Raw genomic sequence first — 26145 nt, forward strand, 5'->3', positions numbered from 1 at the left:
CGGAACGAATTTTTCAATGTGTTGTTTGGATCTTTGTATTTGGTTTTCAACAACTTTTTAGCCGTAGCGCCATCTATGACAAATCGATGATAATGTTGATTTTAATTACTCATATTTCTTTAAAACACTCTTAAATCCACAGGTAACTAATTCAATGGCTGGTGTTGTAAAAGCAATGGATGCAGCAATGAAGTCAATGAATCTCGAAAAGATATCCACTCTAATGGACAAGTTTGAAAGTCAGTTTGAAGATTTGGATGTGCAGTCGTCGTATATGGAGAATGCAATGTCGCAGACCACCACCACCACAGTGCCTCAAGGAGATGTGGATAACTTATTGCAGCAAGTTGCAGATGAGGCTGGGTATGTCTTTCATATTATATTCGACCATATTCAGTCAGGGCGACCACTTTGTCGCCTAGTTGAGTGAGTTCATAATTACAACTAAGAGATATGACTCAACTCACATAGTAGGACATATTACATCCTCAATAATTAAGTCACGTAATTCGGTAAGTTAAATTATATATAATAAATAAATAAGAAATAGTTTGCTATGAAATGGAATTCCTTGCAGAAAAAATTCCCTAAACCCTATAACTTGGGCCTCTTCAAGGCGAGAGTGAATAGATATTATTTGTGTTAGGTGTGCATGCGTCATCGTCACTTTCCGTCAGGTGAGATGGACGTGAAATGTTCACTCACTTTTGTTAAAAAAAGTTTTTCAAGATAAAATTAGTTCATTTAGATGTAATTTTTTTTCTGTGTTTTGTCCTTGTCCCAAAAGTTTTTTCGAATTTCTTATTTATAAATAGCCTTTATTGCTGAAACATTTCTCAAATATTACAATACAATTCATTAATAAAAAAAAAACCATTCGTAAATTAATACTAAAAATAAAAATAACGAACATAAATTTCCAATTAAAAATTAATATTTAAGATAAACAGTTTCAAGATTAATAATTGATTATAAATTTTACTATAATTAAATTACCTCCACATCATACATAAGCTTTTCTTTCGACACAGGCCTCCTCCAGAGACTTCCAGTTCTCCCTGTCCTGTGCCTGTCATTACCAAAACAATATATTTCGAACTTCATCATGTGCGATTGAAATTTTTTATGTTCTTGTTTTAAAACAAAGCTTAATAGCTTCCTATTTAGAATTATGTAGTAATGTATCGTAATATTTCTTTTAATTATAATTTCAGGTTGGAACTAAACATGGAGCTACCGTCCGGTGTACCCAGCACTTCGATCGGAACTGCAACAGTGGTCTCTCAAGAACAAGACGAATTAACCCAGCGATTGGCGAGATTAAGACAAGCGGAGTAACAATAAGTTAACATATATATATATATTGTACAGGATTGTATTGATGTAATAGATCTATAAGTTGTTTGTTTACATGAGATACTGTTGCTTTTAAATGTAATTTTTCTAATTTATCTATTGAGCATTATAGACTTGATAATCACTGCGACGTCTTTACTCTCGCCTGCGCCTACTATTTGGCTTATTTTGGCACATTATTTATTTTACCTACGTTCCAATTTACAATACTATGTGATAGGATAATTATGATCATCATTAGTATAAATAGTAATACAGATTTCTTTTTATTGATTATTATTGTTTACAATCAGTCGCCAGACTATAATTAAATTGTTTGAGTGATTTTTGGTTTTTGAGAGGGAGGAAGCCACTGCTTCAGCCTCTATTAGTCACAGTGAAACAGATGAATACAATATTATTGTCAAAGTATGATGTTTTTTAAAGCATACACTTTAATAATGTTTGAAAAAAAAAAAAAATTACCACATCTTCGAAGGAAATTCGTCGACTCTGTAGATTTCGCAATAAAATCGTTTCGGTCGGGTATAAAACGTTACGACGATTGTGTGTTCGTAGTATTGCAAGAAACTAATGTTCTTTAACACCATTTTGTCTTGTGATTATTTTTGGTACAAAAGTAAGACACACAAATGATATCTCATGTAAACTTTTAATTGATAGAAATATGAATTATTTTACGTGTCCAATGTCTGGGGGTCACCATACTATTTGCAAGTAGTTTAAAACGGGGTAAATGCTTAGACATTTTGGTCCTTGTATTTTTAAGTCACATATGTATTGTCGTGTAAAGTAAGTTCTTTAATGTTTGTTGTTAATATAAAATAAAAAAATATGTTGTGGAGAGTAAGACACCTGTTTACGTATAAATATAATTGGAACATGGTTCCATTAAATGAAACTAAATAATGCTAAATCTACACGCATATTTATAATGATTAGAGTATGCAAATACAAACAGTTTAATTTTAAATACAATTCTTTATTAAAAGCATAAAATATTTCAATTAGCAATTTACATTTTGAAAAACAAGCTACATATTGCGGTCCAATTATTTTGAACTGAATATAAGTAACTTTTAGACAGTCATGCGTTGAACTTCTTCAGGGTGTATGCATTTTTATAGGCACCAATTTCAATTTTCTCGGGTAATTTAAAATTTCACAGTGAATTTTTTACACTTGGAGAGAAACAATTTTATGGGTATTAATAAAAGTTCCGAAAAGTAAATAAAAAATTAGCTTATACAAAATATAAATATTACTGCGTTATTTACTAAGCTACTGAAAACTTTTGCGTAAACAAAAATACAGAAATAACCGAATGAAATGCTGACGTGACTACCAACTTTATTTATATTTTATCGAGACTAATTTTATTGTAAATCACTTTTAAAAACAACCTACACCTACACTAACCTACACATCCAGTTCTTAGGTTTCGTGATTGTTACACATAGGAAATCGATGCGTTACTTTCTCAAACTCGTATCTTATAAAGAGTGATTATTTAGGAGATGGCAAAACTTTCTATTTATTTTAAATTTCTTATCAAGGGTGTGAATTTGGATGCATTACTTTAAAAATGAATAAAAGCCAATGTGTGAATATGCAGGAACTCTGATGTGAAAACAGCCTGCAACATTTGTATATACAATCCATTTTTTGCATTTCAGGAACTTTGTGCTTTAAAATACGAGTTTGAGACAGTAAGGCGACTAAATTAAACTATTTTTCCGAATTTAAGTCACGTATATTTGGTTTTTCAAACAAACCAACGTTTCGGGCCCTTTACGGGTCCCATGGTTATGGTTGACTGAGGTGGTAAAGACATCAACCAGTTATGTCTAATATTAATGCAAACTAATTGAGCTACAAGAATTGGAGAGAATATGGGTTATATTTTTCTGTACCTTATAGATCAATAAACATTTTTCACGTAACTTATGCCATTTTCCATGAGGGGTGCATAGGACATTCATTGGTACATTGGTTTTTCTTGCGGAAGTAGTTTAGTAGTTTTTTTCGCGATTTGAACAAGTTTTTGTTTGCTAAATATGGTGAATTTTGTCAGTATATTCTGTATTTATTTTTCATTAACTCATTTTAACACAGTGAGTATTACAGTTGGCATTAGTTGCTGCAATTTCATTTTGTTTTTCGGAACTTTTATTATTTCCCGTATTTTATTCAAGTAAAAAACTTTAGTTGTATCTCAGAGTATGAGCTAGAGTAACTAAAGTTGCAGAGAGGAATCTTACGTATTTTTTCATTGTAAACGACGAAAATAAAATATTGTCACAATATGGTTCAACTCCACTGTAATGTGAAATGTTCACAAAACGTTATTTGTATGATAATTTTGTTAATTAAAACAAAAAATACTTACTTAAGTTTTAATTCCATTGTTTATTTTTTGATTTCCCTGTAATATATGTTTAATATAATTTCGTAATATAAGTGTAGTTTTATTAATGTAAGTTCACACATAGAATGCGGCGCAGCACGGTTTGTAAGAGAGGTACAATTTTCACTGCCGGCTATTATTGGAACTAACTAAGCAGTATATTTACCTAAAGGGTAGTGATCTATACATATATTTCCAAGTTTGTGAATTCTTTGTATATTTTTAATGGTATCCTGTCCCGTAACCTTAATGGTACGTAGCATCACATAGGTGCTACACACGCGCTACGTGGCATTATACCGGTGCTACGTGGTGTTATACAGGTGCTACGTAGCGTTATACATGTGTTACGTGGCGTTATATAGGTGCTACGGGGCGTTATGCAGGTGCTACATGGCTATACGAGCTACTTAGCATTATACCGGTGCTAGGCGGCGTTGTACCGGTGCTGCATAGCGATATACAAGTGGTACGTAACGTAATACAGATTTTATACGTATATTATGTTGCACAAAGCCGTAGGTATCAATGAAGCTACGTATCTTTCTTCTTATTGGCGGTGTACTTTTTGGATTTACGTATCGTAAATAACATTGAGCTGTAAATAAACACACTGTAATTATCGAAATTAGTTGGGGGAAGAAAGAGTACACTCTCGTTTTTATATGGAAACTGTGCTACACTGTATTAAGCACAGACCACAAATCTTTTCATTCTTCCGTGGTATTATGTTACCGAGTCGTTAACAAATCTAGATACTTTATGTCGGGTTGTGCAGAGTTACACGCACACTCTACATACATCGTGACAAAATAGAACGCTTTGCAAGCACCATATCGACGCCTCCTACGTAAAGTATCGTATGTCGAAATTGCCAAGTTTACAGGGGAGTGTTTTAAAGTTCTCCGTTTCATTCGGCAAAGCTTGTTACTCACATAGAGTGATCATCTAACCGATATCTAGGATTTTATGATACTCAACGCGTGTAACGAGATTTGCCGAATAAAATTGAGAAATCTAAAGTCACGTGTTATGCTTATTTCAGCGAATTCAGAACTTTAAAAGGCTCCCCTGTAAACTTGGCAATTTTGACATACGATACTTTTCGTGTGAGGGGTCGATATATGGACGAAAACAAGAATTTACTTGTCACTAACCTATCGAAAATTGTATGCGATCCTGTAATATTGTAACATAAACGTTCGTTTCAAAGGTTAAACAAAACCTATAATAAAATTCATCGAGAATAGTAAGAGTAAAAAAAAAATGCTTTACCAGTAACGCCAAAATGAATATGCAATGAAAGAAAGTTTCCTATAATCATAAGTTTTATTAATCACAAAACAATGAAAGGAACAAGCACAAATTAATACCGACATTTTGAGGTCCGATCTTTGAATTAGATCAAATAATACATCTGTAGTGTGACTACATTTTTCCTTACAGTCTAAATTCAACCGTGTTATCCTACAATACATTGGGTTTATGTAAAAATCACAATATATTTTTACACGCGATTTGTATCGCGTACAATGCACCCATAGATTCGAATTACAAGGCCACCTTGTCAATAAAAACATTATTATACAGCTTACGTAAACTGTTACAATTATACAGCTTATACAAAATGTTATAATTACACAGCTTACGTAAAATGTTACAATTATACAGCTTACGTAATATGTTACAATTACACATCTTACATAAACTGTTATAATTGTATAGCCTCTATAAACTGTTCCAAATATACAGCTTACATAAACTGTGTAATACTTAAGGTTAGCCGTAGACTTAATAGCTAGGTAAAATATGGCGTATTGACTTAGTAGAGTGATGAAAAAGGAACTATAATCTTTGGTAGAGTGTTAGGCGTCCCCGTTGTCGGTGGTTTTGAAGGATATCTGATAGAAGATCCAGTCCTCGAGGAAAGAGGGCACGAAAGCCCGACTTTTGGAAAATTTGACCGGTGGTTTCAGCTTGGTCAGTTCCTGTTCGTACAATTCTAGGGACTCAGGGGACGTGGCGCCATTGCCCTGCAATGTGAAATAAAGCTTGACTTTTTATTTTTTATAATATCAAGCGACGGAACGAACAAGTCGTGCGTAAACGACACGCCCATCCATAACAGTTGCAGTGCCACTCAGAGCTTTTAAATGCGAAGATCTTAGGGGCACTGTCACTGCGTCCATTCCCTTGTACCAGAAATATATATTTTAAAAAGACAATATAATAGTAATTCATTGCTCTATTCGAAACAGAGACAAGATATTATATATATCATAGACTATGATCATGTTATTCGAAAGATAACTTGAAACTTACATGTGTCATAAATTTCCCATTTTGTTTGAGAATCTTGAAGCTGGCCTGCAGAATAGTGATCATAAATTCCCATAGCTCGCCGCAGGCTGATTCCGAAATGGGAATGTCTGTCAGGTCGCCGAATATGTAGTCTACCTTCTTGCCTTCTTTGATGAACTTATTTACGGTCAGCATGCAATCTTCAACGATTATCTGGAAAAATGACGCTTAATTAGGCACTTCACTATAGGTGAAACTTGAAAGTAGGTAACCGTATTTTATTGTTTAATCTATTCTCGCAGAACAGATTACTGTACTTTCCGTGGTTTTGATGCAGTCTCAGTAACGTATAATGACTTCTTCTTACAGGTGTCCTTAACGATTTTTATAAAACGAAAATTACAAAAATTTATAAAAAAAAAAATATGGATGGATTGCTGCGCGTTAGAGACGCCGTGTAGCTCTAAGACGCTACTGCACTAAAATCATTAGGGACACCGTATGTCTCTATCTCACTCTAGGACACGTGACGGGTTATAAATCGACGGGTTACTTAAGTCAATATACTTTATATGTAATATATAGTGGTGGTCACATAATTAAAGACACCCTTGATGTTGACCACATACAACAAATTAAATGATATTTAGAGACCCAAGATAGGTATCAATTCCATTTTAATAGTCATTTTACATACACTGACATCATATATTTTTTAAAATGAGAACAGTATCAAAGTTTAACTAAAAAGAGTTTACATAGATCCTGTTTCAAATATCATTCAAACTTTTTCGATACATTAGCTGCTGGCCATCTAATTAAAGACAGTGCGTATTTCGTGTTCTAAACTTGAAATAAAAAAAAAAAAGAGCACTGATTTTTTCTAATATTGAGCGAATTTTCGTGGTACGCAAAATCTCACTCAGTTTTAGCCGTGCTCTAAGTTTATTGTGAAATTTAAATTGAAATATTATGGGAAAAAGCAAAAGTTGCGATCCTTCCACAAGGAAGATAATTCTGATTTTTTATGAAAAAGGGTGGTCATATAGGAAAATTGCAGAACACTTGCGATGCTCGAAAGATATGGTAATGAACGCTAGCTATATATTTTAAGAAATTTAACACTACGGAAAATGTGCCTAGGAAACCTAGACCGCGAAAAACAACCCAGCGAGAAGACACAAGAATAGAATTGTTGGCTAAAAAAGACCCTTTCAAAGGATCAGAAGTCATTCGCTTGGAAGTATTTGGTGCAGAGGAATCTAGAGGAGTGTCTACAAGAACGGTGAGAAGGCGATTATGTGAGGCAAACTTGTTTGGAAGAATTTCTCGGAAGGTACCCCTTTTGAAGAAAGAAAACATCAAAACCAGATTGCTGTCTGCCAAAAAATATGCACATTGGACAGAGCGACAGTGGAAAAATGTGCTTTTTTTCTGACGAAACTAAAATAAATATGGTTAACTCTGATGGAAAAGTTTACGTGAGGCGTCCTTCAAAAAAAGAAATGGATCCAAAATACACAAAAAAAACTGTTAAACATGGAGGGGGTAATATCAAAGTTTGGGGATGTTTTTCTGGTCACGGTGTGGGAGCTATTAAAAAAATAGAAGGTAACATGGATAAATTTCAATATAAAAATATTTTAGAAAACACCATGTTACCTTATGCCGAGGATCATTTGCCGGTGATATGGACTTTTCAACATGATAATGATCCCAAACACACTTCAGCAGTGGTCAAAGAATTTCTTAGAAGCCAATCAGTAACAGTTTTGGATTGGCCACCGTATAGTCCTGACATTAACCCGATCGAAAACTTGTGGTCCCGTGTGAAGAAAATGGTTGCAAAAAAACGTACAAGTAACGTGCATCAACTATACACGGCATTTAAAGAGGCATGGGAACAGATTTCGATTGAAACTTGCAATAATTTGATTGCTTCTATGCCGAGGCGGTGTCGGGCCGTCATTGCTGCTAAAGGACATGCGACAAAATATTAACAACGTGCTTTTATTTTCTTATTATACATCTGAAACTAATTTTATACTCAAATTCGTTTTAACATTTGTAATATTTTTTTTGCAGTTACATGATTTGTGTCTTTAATTAGTTGGCCAAGCTTTTGTATTAGTTTATAACGGTGTAATTAAAGAAACTTAATAAAAATTTAAAATACGACATCTTCGTTCTCTTTATTTCATTTCAAACATTTCACGATACCCGTTAGAATAATTTAAATAATATTGCAAGCTCCTATTGCATTATAATAAAAAAATATAGGATAAGTAAACTTTGAAAAAATAATATTCTCTAAGTGTCTTTAATTATGTGTCCACCACTGTATATGTCCTACGTCGCGGTATATACGTGGTACAGGTGCTATGAGCCTTTACGCTTCATAAAGCCTTAGATATAAATGAAAATACTTTTTGACGGCCTCTGTGGTCGAGGGCGACACCATAAAAACTGATGTTTGCACACCGGTTTTCATGGTGTCGCCATCTCTGAGGTCCCTGGTTCGATCCCGGCCGGGTTAGTGTAGAAAACTAACTTTTCTATACTATGTCGGGCCTGGCTGTTCATGGTACCGTCATTGTTTCCGATTTCCATAATACAAGTGCTTTAATTACTTACTTTGAAAGTATGTGATGTTGTGTAATAATTATAATTTACTGATATTTACGTAGGTATCTTAAACAACATTGGCCTATTAAACTTATAATCATGTGCTACGTTATATTATTTGCACTAATAAGTACATAATTAATTTCGCAATTGGGAAGAAAAGGAACCTGCTCGTTGATTTTATATGGAAACTGAGGCTCACTTCAATCGTGACAGAATAAAACGCATTGCAAGTACCATATATGGGCGCAAACACGTACATATACTTCTTGTTAACTTTTAACTTTAACTTTAACTTTTAACTTGTTAATGTAATAGTAAGCTATCATGTAACTGACGTAACCAATTGTCTGTCTCAAAGAGCAAATATAGCGAATACCTACGTATTATACAATACAATAAAACATCAAAATGGATTTATAAAGAAAGAAAGTATTCTTTAATCATAAGTTTATCAATCACAAAACAAAAAAAGAATCGAGCGCAAATTAATACCTTAATTAAACAAAGTCTTGGAACGAGACGAAATAATTCATCTATAGATTGACAAAATTTTTACTTAGTTTACGTTTAAACTGTTGCTTTAGTGACAAACTACAACGGATGATGTTGATTGAAAGAGACACAATGTGTTATTCTGTAATACATTGGGTTTATGTAAGAATCACTAGATATCATTACACACATTTTATATCACGTACAACCCTCGTTACAAGTATAATTAGAATTACAAGACCACCTGTCAATAGAGGCAATATTATACAGCTTACATAAATTATTACAACTTATGAAGCGTATATAAAATGTTACAAAAATACAGCTTACGTAAACTGCCATAATTATACAGCCCACAAACACTGTTGCAATTATACACCTTATATAAATCGTTACAATTATACAGCTTACATAAACTGTTTATTAATATATTTATGGATTACTATAGTCTTACTGTACACCTAACTCTCAAAAACGAAGTAAAATATACCGTACTGACTTAGTCGAGTGATGAAAAAGAAACTAATTACCGGTATAGTGACAGGCGTCTCCGTTTATGCGATGATCTATAACGAATCTGGTATTATATTCAGGCATTCAGGAAGGTCCTCTTGAAGGTTCTCTACCGTAACAACTAAATATCACTCGAGTACATAAATGATCACTTATTGTTTACTTATTGTTCAAGTTGCCAGCTATGGTTCAAAATCGTTATTAATGTTATTAATCAATGTAGTTTAAGTCTTAGTTATTTGAGACTGTATTATTTTATGATGCCGATTCATAGTCTATGAATACAGAGTAGCATCTAAAGATCTAAGTGATATATTATCTTATTTCAACACGCAAGTAATACTGGACTTCGAAACTATTTAGTTAGTAATTTTTGTTTTCTAGTTGTATTCCATCTTTTAAACAAATTAATACTATTTTCTTTTTGGTCGTATATCCTTCAATGATTATTTAACCTATAAACCGTCGTTTTACAGTGAAAACCAATTATCTGGAATTTTTACAGAAAATGATTTAATTATAGGAAAATGCGATTCCTTATGTAAAATGCAAGTATTTATTTATTTCAAAGTATTTTTTTTTGTGAAATATTTCTTTTGTGAAAACGGCAAAATATTGTTTATAGTGGTAATAGATTTTCTTAAGAGGTTTATAAAACTATATTGCAATATATTTCTGTACTTTTTGAAATATATAAAATTCAAGACGAACGGAAACAAAGAATACTTAAGTTGTTCTGAAGATGTGATCTGTAAGAGGCCAATTCTTTATACACAACAGGACCAAAATATCTGTCGGACGACAAGCTCAAAAATATGTCAGTAATATAATACAATAGTTATCAATATATGTTTTAAATAGGAACATAACAATCCGAGAATCGATCGAATGCTGTTTTTGTTACAGAAGTTGTTGTGGCAACGGTAATGATAGAGCGAGGGTGGGGTGACGCTAGGCGAAGTGGGGAGTCGAAGGTCACAGATATTTGGATTGCTGTACTACACTCTGTTGTTGAAACCAACCTCTTATACAATATGCTTACAGTATTCATCCGTTTTTTTTAAATAATATCGGAGCAAGGACATTTAAGGGGAAATATTACCTCATAGTTATGCCCTTTCCGCTGTTCAAGGACATCCCCGCAGATGGATCGCAGATGTTTGTTGCAAGCGTTCATCACGGTCTCGTCGATTTCCAGCATCCACACGAACTTTGGCTTCTCCTTGAGCAATTCATAGAGGAGGGCACCGTCACCGCCGCCTTTTTAATTGCAAATACACTTTATGAAATTTAAATCCTTGCTGCGATCAGTTTGTAACTAAAACCTCAAGAGTATTATCGACTTCTTGCGCGAGCATATCTTTTTGACACATTTTATAGCTTTTATTCCTTTTGAATTTGTTACAGTTTTGATGTTATGTTTTGATATTTAGTTGTCATAAAAATCGCTAAAATATACGTTCCCAATAATCCCAAAGGAATCTTAATTCTTTCGCCTCTCTTTCTAAACCTACTTAGGCAAGCGTCTCGCCCACATTCTGGTCATTCGAGCCGGACCAAGGGCCCAACAGTCTGCGCTCTGGGCGCTGGATGAGGAGATCCTGGGTTCGCTTGTCGGTGGGACTAATTTGGATAAGGATCGCGAATGTTGTGTACGTCTGTAATTGTCATACGTATCAGTCCTAATTTTTGTTAATTGCCGAATATTATGATGCTTATGTGCCTAACATAATAAATAAATAAACAAGTCGCGCACCTGGTGGTAAGCGACACGCTTGTCCATAACAGTTGCAGTGCCACTCAGAGCTTTTAATCGCAAAGATCTTAGGGGCACTGCCACTGTACCCGTCACCCTGAGACATAAGTTGACAAGTCCCGCGTGCATGTAATTTCACCAGCACCCTTACCCTTCAAAACCGAAACGCAGTAATGTTCTTAATTGCTGCTTAATAGGTAAAGCGGTGGTACTGCCTCAGACCAAATCTTAAATCTTCTTATATTGTTGATGCTTCTCTTATTTTAGGGTTATATTGACTTTCAGTGTTATGTTGCCATCTTGATTGCGCTATCTGTGGCCGCGTTGAGATCTTCCCTCGTGCAGGTGTCTGGGCACGACGCCGACACAAGCAAGTGCTGCTTAGACTGAGTTTGAACACAGCAGTCTCATTCGGTTAGATTAGCATAAAATAAATAAAAACCGATGCCGTACTGTTTCATTCCTTTGCAGTATGGATTAGGAAAGTGAAAGCAAAAAGTGCTGCTGCTACCTACTGTATGGATCTGTTAAATACTGGTCCTGTTCAGTTGAAAAGCGTAGCAAGAGGCTTAAGGGTGACTCGGATTTAGTAGAAGTGAACCTGCAAAGCCTTGAGCACCGCCGTAAACTTGCATAATATGCTTATCGGTATTTCACAGGATATATCACGAAGAGTGAGCGAGGGAATTTCACGATATAGTTCCTAAGCTATGGAGTGAAGTTCCCTGCCAGCAGACTTATTCCCTGGGGCCTTTTCAAGGCGAGAGTGAATAGGCATTATTTATGTGTGCACGTGCTGGTCATCGACCTCATCGTCATTTTCCATTAGGTAAGATGGAGGTCAAATAAGTACTTATTTCATTATTATTATTAAAAAAGAAAAGGTGTCTAATAGACCAAAGCAGCACTCAGCATAAATACGCGACTGATACGCAAGGTTAAAAATGTAATAGTTGTAATAAATTATATCAATAGCCACATAAAAGTACTAAACTTTGACATCATTAGATAAATCGTTATGAAATTCCTTGTTAAGGTCATACGTTCAAATCGCTGCTTTATTCCCAACTGATAGAGTTCCAATTGGGCATATACGATAATAAGGCCTCGTACACGTCGAGCGAACAAACCGCGGCGGAGTTTCTTCGATAAAGATAAAGGATTTGCACTTATCGTTTTATATTAATAAATATCTTCCTGAAATAATGCTTCTGATCTCGTACTTTTGTTTAATGCATTCAGTCGTACATGTAAATTGGTTAAAACCGAATGTACCGTTACGACTTCTAACCCTGTTTGCATTATTGATATTGTTACAATTAACGTACAAATAATTGACTGACAAATGAAATACAAAATAACAAGACGAATGGAAACAAAATGTTTCAAAGGCATCGGGGCATTTCGTCCGCTAGTTCCGAGTCGAGAAGCCGTGGCGGTTCGTCGGCGTAGTATGTTGCCGGCCTAAATGTGTCCATTAATCAATCACTCACCCAGAATAACGATTTCCTTCCCCTCGTAGTTCTCCTTGCCTCTCTTCATTAGAGTCTCCGTATATACTAAATCAGCCTCTGAAATATCTGCAAAAGACATATTAATACATATTTCAGGCTTCGTTACCATATTGATTTTAGACGACCTGCAAACCCTGGGTTTGCATTGTGGGCGTTGGATGTGGAGGTTGGGAGAGAGGTGGATGAGCTTTTCTAAATTGGTTCTGGTCTGGGTGTTCTGGTAAGCGCCCAGGAGTGAATTCCGTTTCTCTGGCACTCATAATACAGGGAATTCCCTAGTTTGATACCAGGAACTGTGTCCACACCTAATTTAAGGGTAATGTGTTTGGCACATTATTTATTATCATTTATTGCGCGGTGACTGAAATCTACGGAGATTATATTGAAATTGTAATAAATGTGACCATTATGAAAGTTAACAGAAATTTCTTTTCTACTATATTTTTTGTGAACTAGTGGACTACAAGAACTATGGACAAGTTTCGTTTGTGTCTTCCGGTAAAATCAGCGTCACTTGCTTGGCAAGGATTTTTTTTAGTTTTAAAGAACTTGGCAATTTTTCAATTCTCAAAAAAATTATTGAAATAATCTTAGCTGCTAGTTTAGGCCTTGCCAAAACTTTTTTTTCTACATTTTCTTTATTTTTAGTGCTGCGTCTTAATACTTCAAAGGGATTATATATACTATAGAAATTCTCCTGATGGGACATTCGGGAATAATTTTCCCGCCATACCCACTGTGAAATACTAGCTAATTGGAACATTACATAAACTGGAAAAAAAATCAATAAAACTGTATTTTTTGCCCAAATGTTCATCACGGGGGCCGTTCAGGGTTGATCCTTTAAAAGCATACTGTTAAAACCGATCCCGCTCTATATTTTGTACGACAATCGATATTATTTTGTGTAAGCCATTAGTTCAGCTTTTCTCCCAATAGAGTAGATCTCAATCGTCTAAACGTGGTTCACGCGTTTCGTTCACTTGCGTCATTTGTGCTATAAGAGCGATGTCGCACGATACGTTGCCATGACGTTGTGTTGTGACGTTGCGTATATAAATCCAAATGTTGTACGACATATAAATCAGAACGAAATGCAACACCGTGCGTAGAAGCGGCGCGTCACCGCAAGCAACGTTGAAATGACAGCGTTACAACTATAGAAGTTTATTTGAAAATGTATGCCGAGATGTAATACTAGAAGTACCGGGTTAAAAGTATCAAGAATAAACGAGCATGTATGAGGATGATGAGAGTGGAGGAGGCGAAGGCACTTTCTAGCAGTTTCCATGGTCTCTGCTTACCCCTGTGGGAGACACGTGTTAATACGCAATTTGAGACAAAAATATTGAACTTAAGATTATTTAAAACGAGCACATGGTTAAACATTTTTATGACAAACTGACATATCGCATCCCTCATGGAAGAATGGCATAAATAGAATTATGTCAAAAACGGTTATTGCTCCATTAGACACAGAAAAATATAACGTACATCCTCCAATCTTGTAATTTTATCGACTAAATATTGTAGATATGCAACAAAAATAGCTGTAACAAATGACGTACATAGTATTTTTTTTATTTTGGCTTTTTGTTCTGTTGGATTTTCGCGGTTTCAACGTTTCAGCCACATACCAAGGTTTTTGACTTTTGTCTTTAAAACGAGGAAACTTATAACATAAAAAGGAAATTTGGAAATAAGATTACGAAGGTGGAGATAGAGAGAAAAAATCAGTCAAAGAAATACGAAATATAACGCACATACTCAACAACAACGAAATATTTTTCTTTTCCGCGATTAATAGGTTACAATTACAGATATTATCTAGATAGTCGCAGCAAGTGTACGTGCTTCGCGTACCCAAAGTAAGTGAAATTCACTTACTTGCCGCTGCTACACTTCAGAACGCGCTCGACCGTTATCGTAGATAAACACCAGTCGAAAACGCGAAAAATGCATAATTCTGCCATTATAAACTGTAAAAACACCATAACTGTGGGTAAACGTGTAAACAGGGACGTTTCCTTCTACGGGTAAGTTATTTTGTAATCAGAAGATGCATAATTTATTTTAAAAACAATTATTTTGGTTTTGTATGAATTTCGAGAAAACAAATATGCAACCCAGTGCCTCATATGATTTGTAATACATTGCGGCTTTTACTTGGTGCGATATATTTGTGATCCTTTGTTAATACGCCATGAATATCGAACGAACGAACTTTTGTATAATGCATTCAGTTTCGTGGTACGGCCGCTTGTACATTCTTTTGGCCAAATTTAACATTTAGTGATGTATACGTTAGGCAACACTCTCGATTCTGATCGATTTTGAAAACAAAAGGACGAAAATTATTATGACCGTAGCAATATTATAAAAATATTCTATAACTCTTTTGTTACAACGTTTAGTAACGTTTCGTTTTTATTTTCGGTTTTGTAGTATCTGTTATCGGTAGTATCTGTAATTTCGATAATTTTTGCAGCACGTTGCCTCGAATGTCCGAATATAGTGAGCAAATAATTACATGCATCGTCGGATATGTAGTACGAGTAATACAAAAAATATAAAATGCGAAGAATGTAACAGTGCGCTGTCTTTACAAAAACCTGGAGTTGGTATACGTATGAGTTCGTTGCTTTTAAGGTCGAAGGTGGTCTAGTTTATCCTACCAAGATGCTATCCCAATATGCAGAGTAGCAGAGATAGAAATCCGAGAAATCATGACTAAATCACAAAAACTTTACACGAGGCCGACATTAAGTAAACCTTTTCTGATTAGTAAGATTTTACGATATTTTGTCAGCAGTAACATTTTCAGTTGTCTTGCCATTCACCAATTTGATCAATCACCGGCGGAAAACCATCTAGTAAATTCAATTAAGGCAGTTGCAAGTTCATATACTGACGTGCGTTTTCATTATTTAAGTCAATCGATAAGATCTTCTATTACAAAATGACGGTTATATAATAAGCTTATTTTATTTCAAGGACAATAATTTTAATATTTGAAGTTTAAATTTTTAAGTACTTAATCAATTTTTTTTTAAAACAACTTGTAATAAAGGACAGTTATACTATCTTGTTTTGGTATTTTTCTACTATATTAATATTTCACGACTACCTGTAATCAACGAATACTTGAATCGATTAATTGAATGGAATACGTGCATTCCGTTCAATCAATCGATTTAGCGCGGAAGGAGGTTTCCCATCACTAAATGGTTCTTGTGACGTCGTGGTGGATACATAAAATGTAGCACGCTCGGTTTTCATACAAATTGCTGTACTTGCGGCGTCGATATGTCTGTGGTTACAACACTATATTATAAATATGGTGTTGTAATCAATTAATCGCGGAATTTTACCGAGACAATTCCATTTTACTCAAAAACATCATCAAACTAACGCAACGCATTCGAATTTGATTGTGAGAAAGATGTTAACATTGGTATAATATGATTGAAAATCAAATAATTATACATACAAGTGATACTTGCTCAACTGATGGTTTTGGCTCATCTTCCGATGAAGGTGAGTACAAAGTTAAACTATGAAGTTTTTTGTTTTACTTCAGAATTTTGTTATTTAACTACAGACTGTCATTGTGATTATTTAACACACTTATTGTTTATATTAAAACTTTATTATGTTAATTGTTCTGTCTAAAACTGAAGACCAATGAGCCGAAAAATATGATAAACAATCGTAGACTCATAAAATATTAAATCGATTCCTCTGGAGAATACTTCATATAGCTACCGATATGTTTAGTTCACATTCCTATTTACGTTACGATGACAAGTGTCAAAAGGTGCCATTATTTTGTGACGACTAAAATCGTAATTAAAGCGACTTTATTTACACATTATAAGAGACATAATTGTCTGCAGACTTTTTCATTAATCAATTTTTTATTTTTAATAATAACGCACACACTCAACACAGCTCCGCACTAGGGAAAACCCTGTGTCGCGGGTGCCACGGACACACACATACCTAGACAACCACTCACGAGAGAAATAAATGTACATTGTGACGACTATAAATATGGGTGATCATTTGATCCATTACTTAGGATACAAAAGTATGGGTGTTCTTACTCTGCAAGTCATCGAGCACTAGCATATTGCCGAGCGTCTTTGAGTGCACGATCTGGACGCGCTGGAAGGGGGACTGCTCGTCGAATAGCACGCCGTCGATGTCGTACTCCAAAAGTCGCTCGTCTGGAACCACAATTGCAGTGTCAACAGACGTCGTTCTACATAAGTACCACCTTTGGAAAAGTCATGGTTATTGGATACTTATTTGGTACAGTCAAGTTTATTAATATGTATTCAAAAAAGTACTACAATTCAATAAATATTTATTTTAACAAAAGCCGACACTTTAATCATAATATTTGTAGAATATAACTTTGTACACGAAAAATAATAATAATGACTGAACCGTACTAGATCGTAACCATACCACTTGAGACTCGTATTTACAAATTAATGTATCAACGTAAATACAAACAGCAATTGCCCATTAAATCGTCATTTCAGTCGGTTTCACAGAAAGTTAAAGCTGGCTATGTAAGCCATAACTAATTAATACTTATCACTTTTTGGAAATTTACGATGGGATAATATGGTTTGTGCCAAATAGCATGGCAATAGCGATCATTCAACCGACTTTCATCCCAAAAACACAATTCGCAGCGACCGATCGCCGATTCCCTACAAAACTGTCGCAATTTTGGCGTCGCGTGATTAACATAATAAAAGTCAATGATGTAACTTAAAAATTAAATGAAACTGAGGCATATGGGTAAGTGAATTTGAATGTTGTAAACATTCAATTTCAAACATTTTTGTGAGGTATCATAAAAAACCTAAACCCAGTTTCAGAAAATTGAAATTGTTTATTGATATTTGAGCTATGCGTCGTTAGGGTAAGTACCGATAAGTCGAACACTAATTTTAACTGTTTTTAAAAGATAATTTTGTGCTCCAACTTTTGCTATTTGAAATGAATATTTGACCATTTGTCACTTAGCCGCGTTTTAGTTAGTGGACGGCAGTATTGTAATTAAGATTAATTATATTTATTATTATTGTGATAATATAAAATATGGTATAAAAGTAATAAATGTTATATTACGTCAGCATAATATACTAGATTTTAATAAAACTGATATTTAATTTTCAGTTCATAATAACTATAAATACAGTGTCTTTAGCTTTATAATTTCAAAAATATAAAATACTTCAATTTCCATGTATAAAAAATACCACAGGCGTCTAAAAAAACCCAATTCGAAGTTATCCCTGTTTGTTTTTACTCGCTTTTCACGTCAGGTGCGCACAACCTTTCGCCCATTTTCGTTTACATCTATTAAACCGTATTCCGTGTGGGTGTACGCTTGCATTTGATCGAATTTCGGAAATATTCACGTATTTTGGTATTTTGTTTTGTTACTTTAGGTGTTGCTTTGTTTTATTAATTTGTTTTTGTTTTGTCGACCTTTTATTCACAGTATAGGTACTTATTTGTAGTTAAATGAAACGAAGAACAAAACATTGAATCAGTGATTATCAGTGGCAGGACCATCTACCGGTAAATCCAGTAAAAGCCGTCTATCAATATTCGTCGTGTTGACCACAATATCGATAAAACAGTAGACTAATTTATGATAAATGTAAGCGACAGTGACTCTCTCGAATCGGATTCTGAAAGTGACAACCTTGCACAATATTTTTATAATATTACGTTTTTTATTATGTATATTTATGTATTTTTTTTAAAATGAAGGGCAAATTCCTTGCTATCAAACTATTTAAATGTTTACAACTGTCATCTGTAAGTCAAAGTGACCTCTACCACGATATGCTAACGATAATACTTTCACACGTAGGAACATTGGAGAGTATCGTTTTCACATTATGACGTATACAGTGGTAGGAAGGGGTGACTGATCGCTATTGTCATGCTATTTGGCACAAACTATATGTACACCTAGCCAAATTACACAAATGGCTATTTAAGTTTTCAACTTGAATTACAGTACAGGCTTCAACAAAAAAAAAAGAGTTTCTACAGCTTTAGCTATGGCCCATAGTACACATAATACGGTTTTAAGGTTTTAGGACATTGTTGTTTATATAAAATTTTCCAAGGTTTTAGCCACACGTATAAATTCGCAAACATGCTTAAAACTTATATTAGTTTTTAAAGGCTTTTCAATTATCGGTTGTCACGACATCAAAAGCGGTGCAACGAAGAGTAAGATGGTTTATTCCACCAATATCCCCACCATGGAAAGTCTACCAGCGGGGCTTGTTCAAACTCTTTCCATACCTCACCACTGCGTACGCAGCGTAGTGAGGATTTGTGGAAAAATGTTTCACAAATCCCTAAATATTTTTTAAGTTTGTATTGACTTCCAGCGCCAACACCATCATAATATCACATATTCGGAACGTATAGTACAATTTATTGAGATCTTTAGATGTCGAAATAGGTTCTCTTCAAAGAACAGACCGATGATAATTCTACGGGTGTAATTAATGGTACGTACGCTACAACTTTCGGTATCGAATGCTAACGATATGATAAGAAAGATGTGATACCATATTGACAGAAATTTAAAATGTACAGCTAAAACTTTAGAAAACCTTTTTTAAACTGGTTTAGTAGGCAAAAGGGCAATTCAGGCGTAATTGACTGTTGTCTGTAGGTAGTTCCTTTGATAGTGGTTCCCTTGAGAATCAGCAGTTTTAGGAACAATTGGAATATATTTACTTAAACCTCGAGCCATAATAGACACAGAGTGAATGAGACTTCCTTCTGAAATCCAGGGATTATACTATTGTACCTATTTGTTTTATTAGTGGATTTAGAGTAAATATTATACTTAACAATATAAATAAAAAAGAACCTATTTTGTTTAGGTTTTTTACCTTTTACTTCAGAAGGAAGTATTATAATAATTAACTTCATTTCGTAGAAATATCCATATTGTATTATCCACTATGTGTACAGTGTATTGCCAATTTTAAACTCTGGTGTAAGAAACATTTGGCGTTTATTTCCCTATTAATAAGAGCTTCCAGCAAGTTGTTTACAAATGGTAAACGTGAATAAAGATCTGTTTACAAAGATCAATCACATTTTTTTAAATTCCATATTTAAGTAAGTGTAGTTTGATTACTTGTAACCCGCAAATGTTAAATGCATAAATCATTTTTGCTCAGTATACCTTCGAAATGACTGTCAAAGGAACTAAAGGGAGTAAATTTAACATTATTTTTTAAATTAATACAGATAAATATTAAAGCACAGGAATGTACGCTTTGACATGCAACTTTATACACTTAATACTACGTCAAACAATGTTTAAAAAAATTACATATAAAACTATGTAGTCTATGTAGTACACTGTGTAGAAAAAAAAGGCAATGCACGGTGCTAATGTTATTACAAAAGCTTTACTAAAAATATAAACGGATGTGTCTCGATTACCGTAGATACGCGCCAATTCTTAGACAAAATTTTAAAATATTTTAAAGATGGAAACTGTTACTGTTAGTAAATTGTTTCTCCACATTAAGAGTGGTTACACGCGGCGAAATTTAGCAGCGATGCAAACGCGTGTTTGTGAATCTCGCGATCGCATCGCTACACTTGCGATTTATAGGCGATAGCATCGATGCAAACGCCCATAAATCCCAAGTATAGCAATGCAGTCGCGCGCTGGCATCGTGTTTGCATCGCTGCCTGTTTGAAATCGCGCGCGCGCGCCGCGCGCGCGCGTGTAAAGGTAACGGTTAGCGACTGCCTGCATCGCGTTTGCATCGGTGCAAAAAGACGCATTTTAATTTGTGTATTGTGAATAATTGATAAAGTCAATCTGTATTTGGTTTCCACCAGACTACGACATTAAAGCTTTCTGTAAATTGGCCCGGTTTTTCTGAAAAACGGCAACTCACGACCAAAATGTTACTTTTTTTAAACAGACCTCAAAAGTTTATCTGCTTCCGTTGTGTTCGTTACTGCGGTCTCCTCAACGATAACTCAAACGCATATGGAAGTTCTCGTCAAATCGAATCATAAGTGCCCAAACACTTTAAAGAAGAGTTCCTCTCATCTGTATGCCATTTCCATCAACAGATCAGTATAAGTAACCATAACACGTTATTTTCTTTGGAATTACATATGTTTGCCAAGTTTTATTGACATCTGTTAACGTTTAGGCTCAATTTATGTTGCGACGGAACGGAATGGAAGCGAATTATTGTAACGATATTCATACATAGCATACTCGTATTTAACTTTATGTTTAATTGTGTAACGTAGAAACTAGATACGAGCCAAAATCTTCCGCGGAATGCGTGAGCATTCTTGAGCATACGTAGTATAAATTGGGCCTAAGTGGGTGAAATTCAAGAAACCGGATTCATCTTCTAATTTGCCGCAATAAGAACGTTTGCGCCCTACGTCCGATTCGTCTCAGGCGTATACTCGACTAAATTAAATGACGCATGATGCGAAACAAGCTTCATATTTCATATTGTTTTTTAATTTGGCCGAATATTACTTATTTGACAGTAACTGTTTCGGAGGGATGTTTGATCATGACGGACCGAAATGTCACTGGGATCATAATGTCAAGTGACGGGACGTACAAGTCGTGCGCCTGATGGTGAGCTACACGCCTGTCCATAACAGTTGCAGTGCCACTCAGAACTTTAAATCGCAAAGATCTGAGGGGCACTGCCACTGCGCCCGTCAACCTTGAGACGTACGTTGACATGTCCTATGTGCCTGCAATTTCACCAGCACCCTTACCCTTCAAAACCGGAACATAGTAATGCTGACATTACTGCTTGGTGGCAGAAATCTCGAAGACGAACTCTTTCACAAGGAGCTCTACTGTTTCTAAAATATTATAAAATAATCTCTAGGTGTAGAAGCGATTTTGTATTTTCTCGGATTCAAATACGACTTAGTGCACGAGCGACATTCGAAGTGGGTCAGAATTTTCTAGATTTGTATACAATCTAGAGAATACGAATCGGATGCAATGTGCAAACGCGCTTAGGTAGAATATTTTCTTTAAATCTTTTCAACCATTGACTTACAAATAAATGGACGACGGGTCTAATACAAAAACCACGAAAAAAATGCCCCAAGTCGACCTATTTAAACGTAGTGACATGTAAAGGAATATGAAAAAGCTAAAACGTTGAATTTAAATTGTAATGTCATCGCAGTACTGTCTAATTTTGCTTGCTTCGCTGTCAGTCGAACAAACGAAGACTAAAGCGTGAATGACGCTCTGTATACGATTTTAACGCCCTATAAGTTCGGACACTTTTTAGCGCGGACCCGACGTCCATATAATTGTAAGTCAATGTTTTCAACGTAAAAAATATCGTCGAAAGCTTCACAAATGTCGGATATATCGCGTAATATACGCACAAAAACGATACAGACGAATTGAGAACCTCCTCCTTTTTTTAAAGTCGATGAAAAATAAACAAAATGGGGTATCTGGTAGACTTTTGCCAGTGTGGTCTTAAAGGGAGCAATCCCAACTGAACTAATTCAGCCTTTTAGTCTCTTTAATTCAGTAATATCTGGGATCTGGGAAAAAATAAGAACCGTATCGATCACACGGACACCAGCCCGTTACACCAAGTACAAGTACCAAGTACCGTATCGATCTGTGAAGGACACGAAACGAAATGATCTGTATGAACATCATAACACCGGGATTTTCCTAGTGTGACACCAGATAATTTTAGGCTTAAAAAAGCAGTAAAAAATAAACCTCCCATAATAAAGATAAAGTTATCACGTTTATTTGTGTCAAGAAATTTGTGTCCCATACACGGCACGCCTGCCCATAAACAAGTTCGCAAACTGAAATATGATCAGGCAATTTAATGTTAGTTTAGTATTATTGTATTGTCTTGTTATTTTGATGAATTTACATTTATTATTGATAAATACATAAACACAAAATAATATTTAAAAGTAATAGAATATGTAATAAAAAATTGTATACCAACTCCAAACATCATTTTGAACAATGTATTTATAAAAATAAATTGTAATGGGTGAGAAAGTGGATATCTAATCTATTAATACGGACTCCGGTGTCTTATCGATTATAGATAACGATATATACGATTATCTATAGATATCTTAAGATAGTCGAAACGTACTATATTTATAAAATTTTGAGTGCGCGCGCATGGTGTGTATGTATGTGAGAAAGAGAGAGAGGTGTGTGGGGTACGTTTGTTTGTGTGTGTGTGTGTGTGTGTGTGTGCGTATGTGTGTGTGTGTGTGTGTGTGTGTGTGTGTGTGTGTGTGTGTGTGTGCAAATGTGAGTTTGCATGTGTTTGTGTATTTACTGATATTAGTAGTAGGCTAGAATCGTACGTCTGAAATAGGCGCGTACTACACCGATGTTGAAATTAAAATGTCTTACCTGAGGTGGGATAGTACCTGCCGAACAGGCATCTTTTGAGAGGAGGATAAGCTTGAGATTTTATGACAGTCATGTATTTTTTCAGCTGGTTTTCCAATACTCTCGCCGACTATTGAAAAAATTATCGATAAAAAACGGAAAAAAACCAAACAAATTGAAATGCGGGTGGACTAACATGCAGTGATTGATACTGGGGGGTTTAAATTTTATAAGGGTAATGTAAGGTTGAGCGTCTTCACAGATACTGGAAGATTCTTTTGTTAGAAGTTAGTTTACACTGAGAGGATTCTTTTGGATGGGGTACATCAAACATGCTTCTTATGTACAGTGAAAGCTTTACATTGAATTACTAACATTTTTGTTTATAAGTAATATTTGAAATATAATTTTGTGCCAAGTATAATAGACATTGGTGTTGTTAAAATAATGATTGTTCAATTGAATTAACTACTAAGAATAATATAGGTACAAAAACGGTAACTACATAAAATCTAAATGAAAAAAAAAAATGAAGTGACAGACTTGAAATTATGTCATATTAATAAAGTTGTATAGCTACGAAGTTAAATAGCTATAATACATAGCTACAAAATATTTTAATAAAAAAAGAGTTCTATGCAAATAGGTGTAAAGTGTAAAATAATAATTAAATATATTACCAACAATAGTATAATCTATATTTTGAAGCTGAATAAAAAAAAAGAAAAAAAATCTTCTGAAGCAAATATTTAGTGTCAGCCAATATTAAAAAGAGGATATAACCAAAAAATATGTAGCCAATGTTGTAAAGGTCTCAACACCCAACATTTGGTTAAAGGAGGGAAAATTTTGGGGATAAAAAAAGGACAAAACAAAGATTGATTAAAGAGTAGAATTTGGTCTAACCTGAACTAGTTAAGTATACATCGTATTTATATCCGCGTTTTATGGATGGCAACATTTTGAATCTTTCGCAATCCATGAATTTTTTGATTGAACTTTCCAGTAGTTTAGAACACTAGAAAAATAAATGTTACGCTCAACCTCCATGTAGCTATGAGCAGTTATTTTAGAGAATGATTTTTAAGAAAAGTATGTCCACACAAAAGAAATGACTTCTTTGTTTTTAAAATTATTTGCAATATTATAAAATTAGAGAATCAAGCAAACTGATCTTTGTTACATATTTAAGTTGTTTACTGATCTACAAGTTTCTTTATAATTGGTAAATCATTCTCTAAAATATTTTTTTTATGTTAATATTTGATAAGGTACTTATGCATGGCAACACAAAGTTATTTCTTGACATTGTTAATTTAAAAAAAAATATATTTCATGACCATGGTAACAAGTTCAATACAAGTTCTTCAATCAAAATATTAGACATGATAAACAAAGACAGTAATCCATATCAATAGAACAAAATTAATAAAATGTTTAAATTATTATGTTTGCCATAAATAAATTAGTATTTACGTGTTTTGGTGTGGTCATGCATATCAATTGAAATTAAGACACTATTAAAAATTATAAATGCTGAATGATTATAGTTCAACGGTTATAATTTTTAACAGTGTTTTCAATTAAATCTACAATGGAAGTGATATTTTATGGTTTGTTATATTATTACCAGAATTACTTAAAAAATCATTAAAACAATTTTTATTATAATTACGAAATTAGTTGCAGAAAAGATATTTAAACTTAATGCATCATTCCTTTATCAAAAGCAGAACTAAAGACCTTGCAGTATTCAAGTTATTGGGATGTTAATGCTGTCTGGCAATATTAGCACAGAAAGAAGTACACCTACTTTATGTAATTTTATCATAACCATCACATAAATCACCAGGAAAATTCATATTCCATTAGGTACTAATTTGTTATTAATATATACATAATATTATGTAGGTAATTAATGAACATTTATTTATAAATTAGTATTCCAAATCCGTTTAGTTTGAGACAAAGTTTGAAAGTACAGAAAGTTGTAGGTAGACAAAATAAAAACATTTTAAAATATACTTGGTTTTCTATTACCTGTACTGTATGGAACATTTGAAAGAACTTTGTATAAACTTGTATTATTTAGAATTTTTGTAGTTTAAATTGGGACTAGGTACTAAATAAAATAGCAAAATCATACAAAGTAGTTATCATATTAATTTAAAATCAGTCAACAGTTGTCTAATATAACAGTAAACACAAATAATGACGCTCTTATTAGATGCCAGTTGGAAGCGCTATATTTAATCAAGATAAACGCCTGCGCGCGTCATGAACTGAAATAGGTTATATTATATTGCGGTATTCTCACCTTGAAGTTTATTAAAGGTTCTTCGGAATCTTCCTTATAATATTCGATGTTCACCGTAACAAGGCCTCGGTCGAACAGTCTTACAGCCACAGTGGACCCCTTTTTTCCAGTCAACAGCTTCAACGAACCGCCATCAACTTTAATTTCGGCGGCTAATATAAGGTTCGGAATATAATCTTTCAGCACCGTTTCCAGTTGATTGAAAACAGTTTTTTGGCCGTTCTCGTCACCCAACCGGGCGGGATCTAAAGAGAAATCTAAAAGTAACGTTTGGACCGACATTTTGCGATTTGAACAATTATTGTACTTTTGTTTTATGGAAAATCTGGACGGGACCGGGAAAAACGGAGGAGGGAAATGAATGGATTCGTTCTGCGGTTTTCTTTCAGAGAAACA

General features: G+C 34.3%; 2 protein-coding genes across 3 annotated transcripts in view; one reads left to right on the top strand and one right to left on the bottom strand.

Annotated features, from left to right (window-relative positions):
* The window catches only part of LOC113236622 (charged multivesicular body protein 1b), a 5172-nt gene extending 2070 nt beyond the window's left edge, over positions 1-3102 (top strand). Inside the window, exons 3-4 of the mRNA XM_026472783.1 lie at positions 143-363; positions 1215-3102. Coding sequence (XP_026328568.1) covers positions 143-363; positions 1215-1338 — 345 coding nt within the window. The 3' untranslated portion in view covers positions 1339-3102. The remainder of the gene's footprint in view (positions 1-142; positions 364-1214) is intronic.
* Positions 3103-5120: 2018 nt separating this feature from the next.
* LOC113236481 (spermine synthase) lies at positions 5121-26134 on the bottom strand. 2 transcript variants are annotated; one of them, XM_026472570.1, is made up of 7 exons: positions 25750-26134; positions 24339-24450; positions 17074-17196; positions 12947-13033; positions 10800-10957; positions 6086-6277; positions 5121-5796 (listed from the first exon to the last, which is right to left on the bottom strand). In XM_026472570.1, the coding sequence occupies exons 1-7, from the start codon at positions 26029-26031 to the stop codon at positions 5629-5631; spliced, it is 1122 nt and encodes a 373-aa protein (XP_026328355.1). In that variant the 5' UTR covers positions 26032-26134; the 3' UTR covers positions 5121-5628. The 2 variants fall into 2 exon arrangements, with proteins under 2 accessions (XP_026328355.1, XP_026328356.1); XM_026472571.1 differs by lacking the exon at positions 24339-24450 and adding an exon at positions 23454-23562 and having other exon boundaries at positions 25750-26133.
* Positions 26135-26145: the final 11 nt, after the last annotated feature.

This window comes from Hyposmocoma kahamanoa, unplaced genomic scaffold (genome assembly GCF_003589595.1).
Source record: "Hyposmocoma kahamanoa isolate Upper Pololo Valley unplaced genomic scaffold, ASM358959v1 92, whole genome shotgun sequence".
Taxonomy (NCBI): domain Eukaryota; kingdom Metazoa; phylum Arthropoda; class Insecta; order Lepidoptera; family Cosmopterigidae; genus Hyposmocoma; species Hyposmocoma kahamanoa.